This window comes from Danio aesculapii, chromosome 23, assembly GCF_903798145.1.
Source record: "Danio aesculapii chromosome 23, fDanAes4.1, whole genome shotgun sequence".
In the NCBI taxonomy this organism is placed as follows: domain Eukaryota; kingdom Metazoa; phylum Chordata; class Actinopteri; order Cypriniformes; family Danionidae; genus Danio; species Danio aesculapii.
Window position 1 is genome coordinate 19,304,502 of NC_079457.1, and position 17,335 is coordinate 19,321,836.

The window sequence follows — 17,335 nt, forward strand, 5'->3', positions numbered from 1 at the left end:
AATACACATGCGCATATTTTGCCCGTATGCACACTTGTAGTCTACAGCAAATCAAGGAACAATACACGATAGTCAAGAAGACCAGTCAGTGAGTGATTGTGGACAGCCTCGCTTCCCTCGTTTTCAAAAGTTTGCGTTTCAGTTCGTCTATATTGAAACTGAACACCAGCGTTTCCAGACGAAATCTGGGTTTATAGAATTGTCAAGACATTTTTACAGGTTAAAGGTAAAACACGAAAACACACTATTGTAAACTATGCTTTGGAATACCTTATAATCCACATAGCTACATCATGACAACCATGAACTAGGAATGTGACGATTAACCGATTTCACTATTAACCACGCTTTAACTCGTCACAATTAATTAATCGTAAAGGCTTCTCAACGCCGCGTTCCTGCATGGAACAAAACTGCTGCAAATAAACAAAGTTACGCCAACTGTGAGCTAGTTTAAAGTTCCCAGCTTGTACACCGAGGCTAATATGCATGCACACAGGATTACCTCACTTGCAAGTTTGTTATTTCCAATGGATGCATGCGGTTTGCGTGGGCATATTGGAAGTGCATGTGGCAAACGTGATGCTCGCGCTTTTCAGACGCACCTAGTTGAAAGAATGCCTCAAGCGTACCACGAGTCACGTGACAAGAACTGACTGATCAGCTTCATACTTTGTATAGGGTTAGGATGGGTTACTTTGTATGGAATCTACACATTTTTACTACAAGGAGAAAAAAAATACAAAAGTAAAAAACCAAACAATTTTAGAATATAGTTGATCAAAAAGAGGTTCGGCAGCTTTTGACTGCATTTGTTCTCTTTTAAAGGGAAATGCTTAGCTAATATGTAGCTTAAATTTACATTAGACAAATACAAATTCTTAAATGTTCTTATTTTTATTTATCTATTTATTCATTGTTCTGTCATTTATTTTCAGTATAAAATTATTACTTATGTTTAAATGCCAAAAACTTTTTTCACTTATTTTTAAGTCCAAGAGAAATGGACTATTGTTTTATATGATTATTTTGTGCTGTATTTGGTTACTGAGCAGCAATAAATAACACTTAAATATAAGGAGTTTTCATGTGATTTACTAAACTAGTAGTGTTTTGAAATGAATGAATGCATAATAACCATGATAACCGTGAAACTGACTATTCCTCAGACTATAATCGTACAACCAAACTCTATAATCATTGCATCCTTACCACCAACACCACTTTACACCGTGGCAACTCCATTTGCATAGACAAGACTTTATCTCTGTAAAAACTGCATTAATAAACAGTGAACACAAATGCCTAGGTACATATTCATTTCTCCACAACAAACAAGCAAACAAAAAAGCACCTCCGAGACCCCGAAGCTGTATAAAATAAACAAGTTTTGCTTTTCATCAAAAATTCCATCATTAATAGAAAAAAGCCCTCCCTTCCCAACAACTTGCATTTGGAGCAAAACCTGTTTAAATGAATTCATTTATGCGTCCCATCCCCAGTTCTCGACGCTCCCCCCTCCTCTCAGGAGCAGAGTGGGTTCTGTTTATGTGCTCCTGGGGGAACTGCCTCTCTGGAAACAGATGGTGGTGCAGAAACAGGTTACATTGCGGAGGACACACACATGCACACATGCGCAGCCTAATGAATTGATAAAAGAGCAGTTGTAGAAATAGATGAATCGCCAAATGAACTAATTGCCGTGTTGTTAATGGGGTCAGCGGTTACAGCATGAACCTAAAGTTCAGATTTCCGCTGGTCAGTGAGGGCCGGTCCTGTCACATGCTTGCAGAAAGAACGAAGAAAAGGATTTAATGAGCAGACGTAACCTACTTCTTCCCTTTGGTACCCTGAGTAATGTCTAACTAACTGACAAATGATCAGACCCCATTTTGGTTCAAAAGACGGTCGGTTTTGAAACACTCGTAAATTAATGTAATATCTCATAATTGGGTTGTGAATTAGCGTTGGGAATGTGAACCATGAAGACATGGAGTGTGTGTACAAGATCTGAGTTGTGTTTATTTGTGGTTTTTCTGCAGCACTGTGAGTTTCGCATGAGGGGCCATTATCATTGTCTGAGACCCGGCTGTTATTTTGTCACCAATATCACCACCAAACTTCCCTGGCACATCAAGAAGCATGAGAAAGCCGAGAGGCGTGCCGCCAACGGCTTCAAATACTTCACCAAGAGAGAAGAATGTGGCAGACATGGTAAGAACCAGCTTTTCTTGTATTAAAAGAAGCATATAGAACAAAAAACAACTTGCATGTTCGTTTGTCAGAATTCATTGCAAATCTCTTCAAATCAAAAATAACTTGTAAAAATTTAAAATTAAAAGTAAATTTAATCACTTTATAGGTTGTTTGCAAAAAAAAAGAATGAAAGACACAGAGGAAAGTCTGTATTGTTGTGATTTAGACCGTATTTCAAAAAGAAAAAAAACATACTGCACGGTATATTGAACATGAAAAGAGATTTCTACTGAACTGAAATACTTGAGGTGGTATTTTAATGTACCTACAACTATGAAATACTTTAGTAATATACTTTCATCGGCCACTTTATTAGGTACACCTTACTAGTACCTGGGTTGGACCCGTTTTGCCTTCAGAACTGCCTTAATCCTTTGTGGCATAGATTCTACAAGTACTGGAAATATTCCTCCGAGATTTTGGTCTAAATTGATATGATAGCATCACACAGTTGCTGCAGATTTGTTGGCTGCACGTCTATGATGCAAATCTCTCGTTCCACCACATCCCAAAGGTGCTCTATTATATTGAGTCTGGTGACTGTGGAGGCCATTTTAGTACAGTGAACTCAAGTACAGTCATGTTTAAGAAACCAGTCTGAGATTATTTGCGCTTTATGACATGGTAGCCATCAGAAGATGGGAACACTGTGGTCATAAAGGGATGGACATGGTCAGCAACAATACTCAGGACAGCTGTGGCGATAACACGATGCTCAATTGGTACTAATATGCCCAAAAAAATGCCAAAAAAATAGCATTTACACTACACTATTACACCACCATCAGCCTGAACTGTTGATACAAGGCAGGATGGATCCATGCTTTTATGTTGATGCAAAATTCTGACGCTACCATCCGAATGTTGCAGCAGAAATCAAGACTCATCAGACCAGACAATGTTTTTCCAATCTTCTATTGTCCAATTTTGGTCAGCCTGTACGAATTGTAGCCTCAGTTTCCTGTTCTTAGCAGACAGTATAGGCATTCGGTGTGTTCTTCTGCTGCCGTAGCCCATCTGCTTCAAGGTTCAATGTGTTGTGCATTCAGAGATGCTCTACAGCATACTTCTGTTATAATGAGTGGTTATTTGAGTTATTGTTGCCTTTCTGTCAGCTCGAACCAGTCTGGCCATTCTCCTCACCTCTGGCATCAACAAGGCATTTGCGCCCACAGAACTGCCGCTCACTGGATATTTTCTCTTTTTCTGACCATTCTCTGTAAACCCTAGAGATGGTAGTGTGTGAAAATCCCAGTTGATCAACAGTTTCTGAAATACTGCGACCAGCCCATCTGGCAAAAGCAATTATGCCATGTTCAAAGTCACTCAAATTACATTTCTTCCCCATTCTGATGCACAATTCAGCAGATCGTCAGGTGTACCTAATAAAGTGGCCGGTGAGAGTATGTGGATAGCGCTTCATTTTTGTCCTGTGGATTAACCAAAAAACATTCAATGCTATGTTGTTTACTTTATTTCACCAAAATGCCATGATATGGACCAAAAAGACATGAATCAATGCAAAACATAATGCATCAATTGCATGGCAGGGTAGTATCTATTATAAATGCATATGATGTTATCTTTATTAGTTCTGCCAAACTATAGTGTATATATTTGAGAAAATGCTCCACTTTATGAGCAAGAACCTTCGGAACTCTATAATAGCTCTTAGTTATTTCTCATTTTTAACAATGCCAAAGGTAAACATTTTGAAGTTCTGTTAGCAATTCCTACATGTCCTGGCCTCCATCTGAATTTCGTGTATTAGCAATGATAGGCCTATTTTAATTTTTGAGGTGAACTGTTCCTTTAATCCACCTCAGCCCCTTTGGAAATCTGATTTTCTTTATTCAATGTGGTTTGCCAAGTCATTTATTGAATTCAGCATTATGAGAATCTTACAAATGGTACGTGTCTCAGTCGCCCACACTTCTCATTGTCTCAATCACTGTTCACATTAGTTACTCGTGTTTCCAAACACTCACCGTTCATATCTGCGCTCCCACGTTAGACTGTTAGTAATGCAGCTGGAGGGATCAGAGATGGTGTGAAAACAGAGCTGATGTAACTGTAAATTTATATCGATGCCATCACCTGCTATGAAAACACTTTTTCCATTGGCTCTGACTACAGGGGAAGTGGCGTTCTGCTGGTTGAGTCACTAATTCTCACACTGTTCACAGCACAACATACAGTACAGGGCATGAAACGGCTGCGCTTCACTTATTCACTGAATTCTGAGGCCGTTTCTTAGAAGCTCTTATCTCATTACAATCTGTGCATTGATATTTTGTCAATTGAACGGTTTACAATGAAAACAGAGTCAGTGTGCTAGCGGGGGTTTGTGTTTTGCAGAACAAACACGTTTGGCGGAATTAAAGACGGTCCCATCTCATTGTAAAACTGGGGACGTTTTATTTATATTACAGAAAACAGGCCGAGAAAAATGGTGTCTGCCTTTTTGTCATACATTAATACTTCAGTATTTATAGTAGGCAATCAAACAGAGGTTGTTTTCTTGGGTATATTTAACCTGTCAGGAATGAGCAATTACATATGTTTGTTAATTACCGTGCCTGTCGAGCTCAGTCTGTTTGTGTTGCTCTTTTTCAAGCCTCGATCATCATCACAAGCAGGCCGATTAAAAGTTTGTCTTTTTTTTTTTCTCGTTTCGCTCCCCTCCCCTTAAAGGGAGAGTTCACCCCGAAAATATGCAGGCTTATTTTTCAACCAAACTATTTATTTTTTTGCTTAGGTAAACTTAGATGATTTTTGGCAGAATGTCGAAGCTGCTGGCATATAAGAATTTGAAAAAGCAAGATAAACACTTAATATCTCTTTAACTGTATATATACACTTAATTCTGATCGATGAGTGATGAGTGACATTCTTAGAAGCCGCAGGTATGTTTTTATGAGATAACAACCGCTGAAACTAATAACACAGGCTTATTGAATTATCTTAACCATCAGTGAATACGTTCATATTTAATGCTTGTCTGTCATACCCCTTTCTTTGTCTGTTTGGGGCCATCTTGTGACTGAATAATAAAGTCCCTTTAAGGCAAGTCATTTTCAGTCTGCGGCCATCTTTGAAATGCCTCTCGGGCAGTATGCTCGGGCATTCTGTCTTAATGGGAAAACATCAAATTCTTCAAAACTGTTTGCCAAGCTTACAATTACATTACATATTTGGAACCACCAATCCAGGCATTTTTTTTTTGTTGTCCTTCAGTTGCGCCAGGCTGCCAACAACACTGTAAGGCTTTATTCTGCGATAACAACCACCTAAATTTACTTTATCGCTTACAATATAGTTTACATATTATGCTAAATAAACCCAGATTTGAGTAAGTGATGACAGAATGTAAATTTGGAGTGAAATTTTCCTTTAAGTCAAGAACAACAACAAAAACAGTAATTGATGAGTGGAAGGAATTACAAGGGTCCACAGAGTATAAGGTCTCTCTAGTTGCATTGTTAGCGGTATAAACCAGCAACATATGACAAAAGCAAGCCTTAGAGTCATAAAGAATTGATGGTTCAGCTGGACTGGGGAAGTGGTATCCATGGCAGCAACATTAAACAGAACACTGGCGATGAGGTTACCAGGATCTGGTGGCACAAGAGCCCTGATATTTCAGCATGTGCTCATATTTACTCAACTCTGCCTTTTTAAAGTATATCACCCTTGTGTACAAAAGCAATCTGACAACAGGCGGTTTGTTGCACGGCACCACGAGTGCCATGGTAACGAACAAGCCTGCACCTGCCCTGAATGCTACTCTTTCAATTATTTCAGCACACATTATTCACAATAAAATTATTACGAGCACCCTAGAATATTTGATTAGTGCGCAGAGGCAGTCTTTAAATTTGAAAACATATAGCAATTAAAATCTGTAGGGCCCTTTGTGTTGGGGGGAGAAAAAAAAATAATGAAAAAAGCAAGAGGACAGGCGTGAGGGGGAGGAAATACAGCAGCAACAGATAGGTCGTGAAAAATGAATTTAATATGGAAATAATTGTGTGTTTACTTTGGTTTGCAGGGTTGTGCATTATTGCTTCTCCAAATGCAGAATGTATTTATGTAAATTCCAAATTGAATAAAAGATGTCATTGTAATAAAAGAGCACCACAGGTCTAATCTTCAAAAGGTTCGACTTTCCCAGTGTGACACTGGACTCATCTGCTCTGTCTCTCCACATTATGCAGGCGCGGGACGGAAGCACAATGTCCTCATTACCTCGTTGAGAATCTATGATATATGTTGTCCCTGAAACCCAGGCGTGATGAAGATGGTCTTTGCTCAAGTTAATTTTGTCGCTCGTCTCTTGCAGGGTGCAAATACAACCAAGTTAACAGCCACTTCCACTGTATCCGTGAGGGCTGTCAGTTCTCCTTCCTGCTCAAGCATCAGATGACCTCCCATGCCCGCAAACACATGCGAAGGATGCTGGGTAAAAACTTTGACAGAGTTCCTTCCCAGGTACTAAGAATCTCAATCATGCTCTTGTCGGAAATGAGCCATTAGCACATTTGTAATGTAAATGTAACTTCTACCCTCAAATGATATACATTTTTCAAACACATCTCTTAATGTTCTCTAAAGTCAACATTAGTTTAAATGGGTGGTTCCATATGCTTTATTTTAGGTGGTCTCTCATGCTCACCAACCAGAAGAGATGCAACGTATGGCCAGTCTAGCTTCATCTGGCATGGTAGGCAGCCACCATAATATGAACCCCAACTTCTCCAACATGATGGAGGACAATGATGACTACATGGATTATACTGCTGGAGGAAGCCCACTGGGCCTGTCCTCAGAATCCTCCAACCAGGACCGCAGTTGTACCAGCACCCCCGTGGGTAACGACAGTTCGCCAGCAGGTGAGTTGACCTCAGCAACAAGACAATTTCATTGCAGTTTTAGGATCAAATGGTTGACAAAATATGAGTGACTAAATGAACCACAGGCCAATGTCATTGTTTCTTGTACTTTATTTTGCAGTAGGTGCACTTACATGTACCTAAGAAAGGGTTAAAGCTCGGTTTCAGGGGTAGGTTTAAGGGATAGTACCTTGTTATTACCTAGTTTATGTGATGACTTACCTAAGAAAGGGTTCAGGCTCGGTTCAGGGGTAGGTTTTAAGGGATAGTTCCTTGTCATTACCTAGTTTATGTGATGACTATGACAGGACTGTAAAATAACATGCTACTTATATATTTTATGGGTGTCCTGCAAACAGCCCAAAACTCCATAAACAGCACAAAAAAACACGTTTTAAGATAATCAAAAACTTGGAGGCCTGTCAAGTCATTATCTATGGAGGGTGGGGTTTTTGAGAGAGCTTGTGTGGGTGAAAGGAAGGGTGTATAGAAACAGCAATGCTATCAGCACCTTCAAATCTGGGTCTTTGCTCTTTGAATCTGAGCTTTCTTTCATTTAATTGGTTTTTATGGTTTCACTGTTTGATTTCAAATGTTATCTTCCATTCTCATCACTGTTGCTTTTGGCTGTTGTCTGACTTTGGTTACCATTTGGCTTTCATTATTTCATTACTTGATCTCTCCCTTTTTACCTCCCCACCCTTGTGTCTTGTACCTTCCTGTCTCTCTGTTACCATCCTTCCTTGGCACCATGTCTCTGTAGGACCAGGCTGTCAGGTCCCTGCCCCTGCCACTACTACCTCTGCTGACTCTCCTCCTTCTCAATCTGCACCTCCTCCTCCTCCACCTTCTCTTCCACCTCCTCATCAGCCTGCGCTCCAGAGTCAACCTCCATCTCTCTCCTCAGCTCTTCTCCGGCCACCACTCCCCTCGCTCCCATATCTCCTCTCCCCATCCTGTCTGTCATACTCTCTGCTCAGCGCCTCTCTCGGAGCCACTAGGAGTGTTGTCATGCCAACCAACACACCAGCTTTCAGCCCCATCATTCCTACTTCGTCTTCGGTTAAAAATGACGTCCCTATAGTACAGGACGCAGCAGGTACCTATCCCGTCTCCACCCGAACACTGCAGCTTTAAAGTACCAGTAGTTTGGGTTAGGGCTAGCTATTACAAAGGCATTTGTTTAAAAAGCATTAGCTGGTTACAACTCTTTAACTTTTTACAGATGTAGTGCAGTTGAGTCAAGCCACCGCAGTGGTGCCTTTAGTCTTATGTAGTACATTGCACACCTGCTGTTAAGTCCACTGTCTAAAATGCTGTCCATTAGAAGCCTGCTGTAAAGAGCTGGTTTAATCATGCCAGGCTTTAATAGAGTCATGTGATTCCTGCTGGTCTGGACAGGGAGCACATCATTAGCACTGACCTCAGGCTTATGGGAGGGTATCCTGCACTCCCATAAAGCCAGATGTACAGAGGCACCTCTGAACTCTCTCAATACCTAGATGTGACAATAACGTTAAAATGTCACCAGTACATTATACAAATGGGCCTGTCTCTGTTTGATTATGACATGGAATCACATTAGGTAGTATACTGCTGTAGGTGGAAACTCTGTGATAGAGCGCATGTAGCTACTACTGCTTACAGAATTGCTTGGCTGCTCTTCATACTGATTCAAGGCTAACCAGTCTATTACTTTATTTTCCAACCAGGTAACACCATCTCTATCCCTACGGCAACTGGAGCTAAGAAGCGGTTCTGGATCATCGAAGACATGTCACCCTTCGGCAAGCGTCGCAAAACCGCTTCATCTCGCAAGATGCTGGATGAAGGCATGATGCTGGAAGGCTTCCGTCGCTATGATCTCTATGAGGACTGCAAGGATACAGCCTGCCAGTTTTCCCTGAAGGTCACCCACTATCACTGCACACGGGAGAACTGTGGCTACAAGTTCTGCGGCCGCACTCACATGTACAAGCATGCCCAGCACCACGACCGCGTGGACAACCTGGTCCTAGATGATTTTAAGCGCTTCAAGTCCTCTCTGTGCTGCAACTTCCCTGATTGCCAGTTCTCTGGAAACAGCACCCATTTCCACTGCTTGCGATGTGGCTTCCGTTGTACAGACAGCACCAAGGTGACGGCGCATCGCAAGCATCATGGCAAGCAGGATGTGATCAGCGCCGCCGGATTCTGTCAGTTCAGTTCTAGCGTGGACTGCGAGGTGGCTGACTGCAAATACAAGCTCAAGTGTTCGCACTTCCACTGCACTTACCCAGAGTGCAAGCACACAGTGGTGGGCATGTCCCAAATGGATTCCCACAAGCGCAAGCACGAGAAGCAGGAGAGGGGTGAGCTGCCTTCCGTTTCCCCTAACCAGGATGGCAACCACCACCATCATCACCATCACCACCACCACCATGCAGGCCTAGCCATTCCCTCGATGCCCATGAATCTGCCCCCGAACTCACCCGGCACACCAGGGCTGACCCACAACAACATGACCATGTACCTCCCTTCGACAGGGGCCGTCAATGAATATGAGCATCCAGGCTCAGCGGTCAACCTTGACAGTTCTTTAAACCTGGGGACGGACACCAACAGCTCCTTGTTCTTCCTGAAAAATGCTGCTGGTTTGGGACTCAGTGACTCCATGGACCTGAGCAAAAAGATGCACAGAGAACCCCTGTCCCTAGCCCCCGGTTCTGGCCCTATTGCTTCAATGGGCCTCAGCAACCCTCAGGATGACACTACCGGCACATCCGGCGATCTGGAAGATGACCTGTCACCTGAGGAAGAGCCAATAGCAGAGGACGACGATGATGACGATGATGAGGAAGAGGATGAAGCGGAGGAGGACATGAATACAGACTCGTATGAAGATTCCATGCCAGAGCCAGAAGTAGACAAAGACAATGGAGAGAGTTTTGATGCTTCCATGAACCACGCCGAAACTTCCCAACTGGATAAAGAGGATCCGGAGGCTGAGCCCTAATCTATGCTGTAGAAGGAGAACTATGAATTCCCTTAACAAACACACGTTTGAGTGGCCTCATTTATCATGCTTAGAGACGCTGCAGATGACAAGAAAACAACCAACTACAAGAAAAGTGAAGGCCCAAAATGATTTATTATGATGTTTACAAGATGACCAAGATTATTAATTTAATTATGCATTAAAAATGAACAGAGAAATAGACAGACGAGGCCCTCTTTTACACATGGGTGGCTATGTAAACCTTTTCCTACACATCAGTCTTGTGTGTGTGTGTGTGTGTGTGCATGTTTGACTTTAATTTATTCGATTTCATTTGTTACTTTTTGTGTGTGGAAAAAAAAACAAGGAAATACGATCTCTCTATATATGACTATCTATATAAAGTAGATGTGTGTGGATGTTAATGTACATTTTAATTGCAGTCGCTGGATTGCAGGACCCACATACCAACCCGAAAGTGACGAAAAGCAGGAAATCTTTTATAAAGAATGTTGCTCAAATAATCGATTCAAAAACACCTTGTGTTATTATTATTGAAGTGCAGGGGCCTGCACCAATGCTTTGACTCATATGCATCTCCGTTGAGCTTTTTTTATTATTATTTACAACTATCACAGTTCTCACTTAAACCTGCTGTCATGGTCAGTGGTGTCATAGGCTCCATTCCATGTGGACGTTCGCCTGCATCTTCAGGACAAATAAACAGCAACCAGTGGCTGCAAAGCATCAGGCCATAAAGCATTGATCTCAGTGAATGCTAGCTCGCACTTGATTTCTGTTCCTTCTTTTCTCAACGAGGACCCATTTGGCATTGCATATTCATAGTGCACTTTTGTATAGACGAGAGCAGATATTCAAGCCTCTATTTAAGACCTTTTGTTATCTTTTACATGATTGCATTACTATGGCTTTCTGTTTGTTTTTATTTGCATTATTCTCTAATTGCACAGGCATGAGCAGATGATGTGGGGGTGTCTCACTGTAAATGGGTCTGTGTCTATGGCGAGAGCCGTCACCCCTGTGTTTCAGAGATTTTTTTGTAATGTGATGATGGTGCTACTGCCCAGAATGAATGGGAGGAGATTACAGCTTCATTTTCATCCTCAAATAGATGTCCTAAAGTCTCCATCGAACACAGAGCAGGAGACGAGCGTCTCTGAATGTAGGGAAAAGATGTTTGTGGGTGTTTTTGTTTTACTTTACTTTTCCCTTCACCGTTTCTGTAGCATGAAAAAAAAAAGAGACAGTGTCTAAGGATGGAGACTGGCTATTTGAAGCTTCTTTTTTCAGAAGCATCATATATATCTATTTCTAAAAGAAGAGGAAACGTGGAAAGAGAGACTTTTTTTCTAGAGGGCTGAATGGAGGACACATCACAAAGACACCACGATGAATGCTGGTGATGGAAAATGTGTGATTTTATGAATTGTACAGACAGAAAACAACGTTTCAAGCTTTTGTTTTCTCTTTACAACAGCTGTGGTTTCGCTCCAGTAATAAGAAGTTATTTAATATTTATGTGACCTTGCAATGAGAAAATTCTAGGGTGTTTTTTGCACTTTTTAGGTTCATTTTTACCTTTTGAAAATATGGCATTTATCTTTTAACAGGGAATTTGCTTTACAATGTTGTTTAGTTCACTTTTGCTTTGATGCACAAATAGTCTTCAGTGTGATGAAGAACTGTTGTTCTGTGTTTTATTTAAGAAACTGAAAAAAAGGAAAAAAAATGTTTTCTTCGCTTCCAAGATTGGATGATTTCAATATGAAACAGGCATGCTCGAACCTGGCTTGCCTAATGAGTAACACTAATGATGACTGTAATTCAAATGAATTCTATACAGAGGAAATTATTGCAGTGCTTCGCTCCAAATTACAAAAAAAAAAGAAAGAAAAATGAGTTTCGTTTGCTTGGCCTCCACTTAATATAAGAAAGATGAATTGTTTCCTAAACACGGAACTATCACAATATAGGCAACTAAATGTGTAGATGGTTATCTGTTTCAGGAGGGAAAAAAGGCTGTATAGTATTTTCTTCTGTAAAAACTATATATGAACAAAACTGCTCTTTGATTCAAAGCTTCCTTTAAAAAGAAAATAAAAACGGACAACTAAAAGAATAAAAAGTTAAAAACTGAACTAACACCAGTATAATTTGCTTGTGTGTGTGAGAGATGTACGCAAGTGTGCGCGTGTCTGTCTGTGTGTGAAGTTTTATTGTTATTACCATGGTTTCCCCATAGTGGTAGAGGAATTAGTGGTAATTAAATCTATACGAGTCACATTATTGTAGCACTGAACAGTGGAGTGTGTTTCTACGTTTTGCGCAAGGAAGTCATCTTTTTCGAAGCTGTATATCATGTGCGATCACAATATCTGCATAATTTAAAACCATCCGCAACTCTTTGTTTGCTATTGTTTTGGTGTTTGTTTTATTTAATTGAACTTCTGTATTTTGCATATGGCATGCCCCTCTCACAGGCCGTTTGTTCTCTGGTCTCAAGTGCAAAGCGCAGGACTCACACTGAAGCAGCTGTTTTTGCCTGGGAGATACTGTGCACTTGAATACATTTTATGTGTGTAAAATAGCAGGATTTGTAAAGAGTCGAAATAAAGAAATTCTAATTATTATAACAATGCAAATGTTCCACAAGATGTTTCTCCATATCATCAGTGATTAATAAAGCTTCCTGCCGCTTTGACGAATGGTGTTAAAGGGAACTGGGCCCCGACAGAGAACGTCCCGCTACTCCCTCACTCAGGAAGACGCTGCTTTAAAAGGATAGTTCACGCAAAAATGAAAATTCGGTCATCAATTACTCTCCCTATATGTGTTCCAAACCGATTTAAGTTTGTTTCTTCTGTTGAACACAAGATAAGATATTCTGAAGAATGTTGAAAACCTGTGACATCCATAGCAGTTGTTTTTCCTACTATAGAAGTGAATGGTTACAGGTTTTCAGCTTTCTTTAAAAACCGTATATAACCTCTTGAGGGTGAGTACATTTTCATTTATGGGTGAAAAACAACAACACCTCCAAAATCCTCTGATAATCACAGAGCTGTATATATAGGGAACAAACGCATTTGGAGAAAGTTTGTAGCTCCCTGCAAGACTTGTTTTTCATTCTTTTCTTTCCTTGTGCAGCTCATCGCTTTGACCAGCAAATGCCGTCCTGTCCCACTCACTACAGCTGTTCTCTTGCCTCACCCTCCTCTTCCTTCTGATGTGTCTTTAAATAAAAACGTGTAAAGCCACCACCATCTGTCTGCCAGCTGGCATCCTGAATATAATCTTGAAAAAAAAAGACAACTATGGAAATTATATTACACAAAAAAACAGACGGAAACAACCTCCAAACTTGCGCAGGCTGCTGTTGAAACAACAGATCACCTTATTGTCAGAATTTTTAAGGGAAGAAAAAATAATCTAATTTTGTGGTATAAATTATAAATTGAATATGATTATGTAAATTATGCTGCAAACACCATTCCAAGAAGTATTCGGACACTTAGACCATATTAAAAATGCATGAATATGTCAAATCTCAAAAAGGATGAAACTAGAAGAAACCTAGCCACAGGTATGAAGAAAAGATTTACATGAAAATTATAGACAGACAGACAGACAGACAGACAGACAGACAGACAGACAGACAGACAGACAGACAGACAGACAGATAGACAGACAGACAGACAGACAGACAGACAGACAGACAGACAGTTAGATAATATTTTTAATAAGAAGCTATACAATATTATATTGGTGCATAAACATTTGATTAGTCAGTGCTGAAACCAAATCTGGAGCTTATCTAACAAAACAACTTATGATAATAGTCAAAAATGAGTACACCCAAATTTATACATTATTGAAAAAATTTGAAATTTTGTAGGTTGTAATTTTTTTGGCGCAATATTTTGCTTGACTTTAATTGTATTATCTTTCAATGTCTAAATATGTTTGGTGACTAAAATATGAATTGAATAAATATATCGGTTTAATAAATCTGTTTTGTTTAAATGCACCAAAATAAATCGCATAATTCACTGAGAAATGAATAAAAATATTCATTTTCAAAATGGGCTGTACTCAATTATGCTGAGCACTGTATATAGACAGACAGACAGACAGACAGACAGAAAGACAGTCAGACAGACAGACAGACAGAACATTGTATGGGTCAACATTATAGATTTTCTTTTCATGTCAAGAAACCATTCAAATATTAAGTAAAGATTGTGTTCCATAAAGATATTTAAAACATTTCCAACTGAAAAATATCAAAACTCAAATATCTTTTTCTTTTCGGCTCAGTCCCTATTTGTGGTCGCCACAGTGGAATGAACCGCCAACTTATCCAGCATATGTTTTATGTAGCACATACCCTTCCAGCTGCAACTCAGTACTGGGAAACACACATACACACTCTTTCACACACATACACTATGGCCAATTTAGCTTATTTAATTCATCTATAGCCCATGTCTTTAGACTGTAGGGGAAATCAGAGCAACCGGGGCAAACGCACATGAACGTGGGGAGAACATGCAAACTCCACACAGAAATGCCAACTGATCCAGCCGGGGCTCGAACCAGCGATCTTCTTTCTGTAAGGCGATCGTGCTACCCTGAATTCTGAATTCAGCATTCAGATGATGTATAAATCTCAATTATTTATTTATCATAATCTGTATAAAGCGTTTTGTGGTCCAGGATCACATTTGCTTCAAATGAAAATAGAGAAAAAAAAAGTCTGAAACTGACATTTACTGGCAAGATTACATGTACCTCATACAATAATAACAGTAAATTATGCATTATTATCTGCAATAACCATAATCCTAAGCCTGTTACTTCATGTCATTCACTAGTTGTAATGTACAATTCATTTTCCTTCAGCTTAGTCTGTATTTCAGAGGTCGCCATAGCTGAATGAACCACCAACTATTCCAGCATGGTTTACGCAGCGGATGCCATTCTAGCCACAACCCAGTACTGGGAAACACCCATGCACACTCATTCAAAACACACTACGGACTATTCAATTCACCTATAGCGCATGTCTTTGGACTGTGGGGGAAATTGGAGCTCCCGAAGGAAACCCACGCCAACACAGGGAGAACATGCAAACATGCCAACTGGTCCGGCCAGGACTCGAACCAGTTCTTGCTGCGAGGCGACAGTGCTAACCACTGAGCCACCGTGCCACCCTTCACTATAAACAAATGAAATGTTTTTGGTTTTTTTACACTGATCTCATTCAACTGACAGATTTCACATGAAACATACACACAATCTTCTCTACATAAGACACGTGTGCGTGTGTGTGTGTTCCAGGAACAGGTTGTATGAAACACAGCAGCGGTGCATGAGCAACAATGAGGCCCTTAAACACGCGACAGGTGTTCAGTACATATGTCCCAGCCGCGCCGCTCACACATCATCTACACAACCTATTAGAATGCACGACAACCAATCAGAAAGCTTCAAGCCACCCAGTTCAGTCCAAAGCCATGTGTAGATTTTCTTCCTTATTGCATCGTTTAATTGCATTACACCCCCAAACAAATTACAACAACTGTGTGTTTCTGACAGCTGAGAAGTGTACAGTTGTTTGCTTACAAATCACATCTCATACGCCCGTCATGACCACGGAAAGAATCATTCCATTTGTGTGCGTAATTGCACCATTGCTCTGTTTTTAGTTTACGTCTGTAAATCTCATCCATTTCCTTGTAACCTTTGGCATTCACATTCATTTTGCCATTTCCATTCACGCATGCGGCTTTATTTAAAGAGACCTTTGGTCCGAGTTTAAAAAAAGGATTCATAAGGAAGCCGCCGTGCCACTGGTAGCAGCTGTTGCTTGTGTGAAAGAATTAAGTTCAGGGACCCCAAAGGAAAAAGAGAATTAGACACACATTCAGCCAATTTGACTTTAACAAGACCTTATTGGCGATAATGTCACAGGCGCACTATGTACAAATGCTATTCTCTGTACTCATGTCTACTGAAATGAGGAGAAATGCTCAATTATGTTCAGGATCAGGGGAGATTTCTGCATAAATAGGACTTTAAATGTGTGCAGTCAGACACGAGCAGACAGCATTTCGCCAAATCGGTGCAATGCAAAAGCAAGAGTCGGGATGATTTAATATCCTCTTATCTGAACATTAAGTGAAGGCACACCTGTCCAAATCCTGCAAGTTTTTGCTTGAAGCTGCACAGCTGCACGTAAACAAGTGAAGAATTTCAATGGCAATATGAAAACTCCACTCACGGTGCCAAATTTCTAAAGTCACAATCTTCTAATAGCAATTTTTTGCAAGTGATAACAGGTCTCTCTGATAAAGACACCACTCAATAGTGATTAGAAATAACCATTTTAAACAAAAACATCATTACTGAGATTAAAACATGGCTATTCACAATAAAAGGCAAGGCATTTTCATAAAAGGTTTAAACAATAAAAAAAAATCTAATGTATTCAGTCCACTGTAAAAAATTAGGACGAAGAGTCATAACACCAAATGAGTTTGCTACATTAACTTATTTTAATAAATAATATGTTGAAACCTGACTAACCAAGTTATACAAAATTTAACTACATTTTTTTGTCAGTTTGACTGATGCAAGTTAATTTGATTTCAATAAAAACGAATTTGCATATACACTAACCGGCCACTTTATTAGGTACACCTGTCCAACCGCTCATTAACGCAAATTTTTAATCAGCCAATCACATGGCAGCAACTCAATGCATTTAGGCATGTAGACATGGTCAAGACGATCTGCTGCAGTTCAAACCGAGCATCAGAATGGAGAAGGTGATTTAAGTAACTTTGAACATGACATGGTTGTTGGTGCCAGACAGGCTGGTCTATGTAATTCTGAAACTGCTGATCTACTGGGATTTTCATGCACAACCATCTCTAGGGTTTACAGAGAATGGTCCGAAAAAGAGAAAATATCCAGTGAGCGGCAGTTCTGTGGGCGTAAATGTCTACCATTTCTCCTTACAGTCTCCATGTCTACTTACAGCAGAATAACGCGCCATGTCATCTGCGCGAAATAAAGCGCGAATCATCTCTGATGAGTTTCTTGAACATGACAATGAGTTCACTGTACTCAAATGGCCTCCACAGTCACCAGAGCTCAATCCAATACAGCACCCTTGGGATGTGGT

The 17,335-nt window shown here is 40.3% G+C and overlaps 1 protein-coding gene across 7 annotated transcripts in view; it reads left to right on the plus strand.

Moving 5' to 3' along the window:
• casz1 (castor zinc finger 1) overlaps positions 1–12,788 on the plus strand; it is a 328,648-nt gene extending 315,860 nt beyond the window's left edge. For 6 of the 7 annotated variants that reach the window (XM_056448846.1, XM_056448845.1, XM_056448842.1 and 3 more), the window contains 5 exons: positions 2,043–2,214; positions 6,599–6,747; positions 6,914–7,148; positions 7,912–8,247; positions 8,861–12,788. In XM_056448846.1, coding sequence (XP_056304821.1) covers positions 2,043–2,214; positions 6,599–6,747; positions 6,914–7,148; positions 7,912–8,247; positions 8,861–10,143 — 2,175 coding nt within the window. In that variant the 3' untranslated portion in view covers positions 10,144–12,788. The remainder of the gene's footprint in view (positions 1–2,042; positions 2,215–6,598; positions 6,748–6,913; positions 7,149–7,911; positions 8,248–8,860) is intronic. The other variant, XM_056448847.1, reaches the window with a different exon arrangement.
• Positions 12,789–17,335: the final 4,547 nt, after the last annotated feature.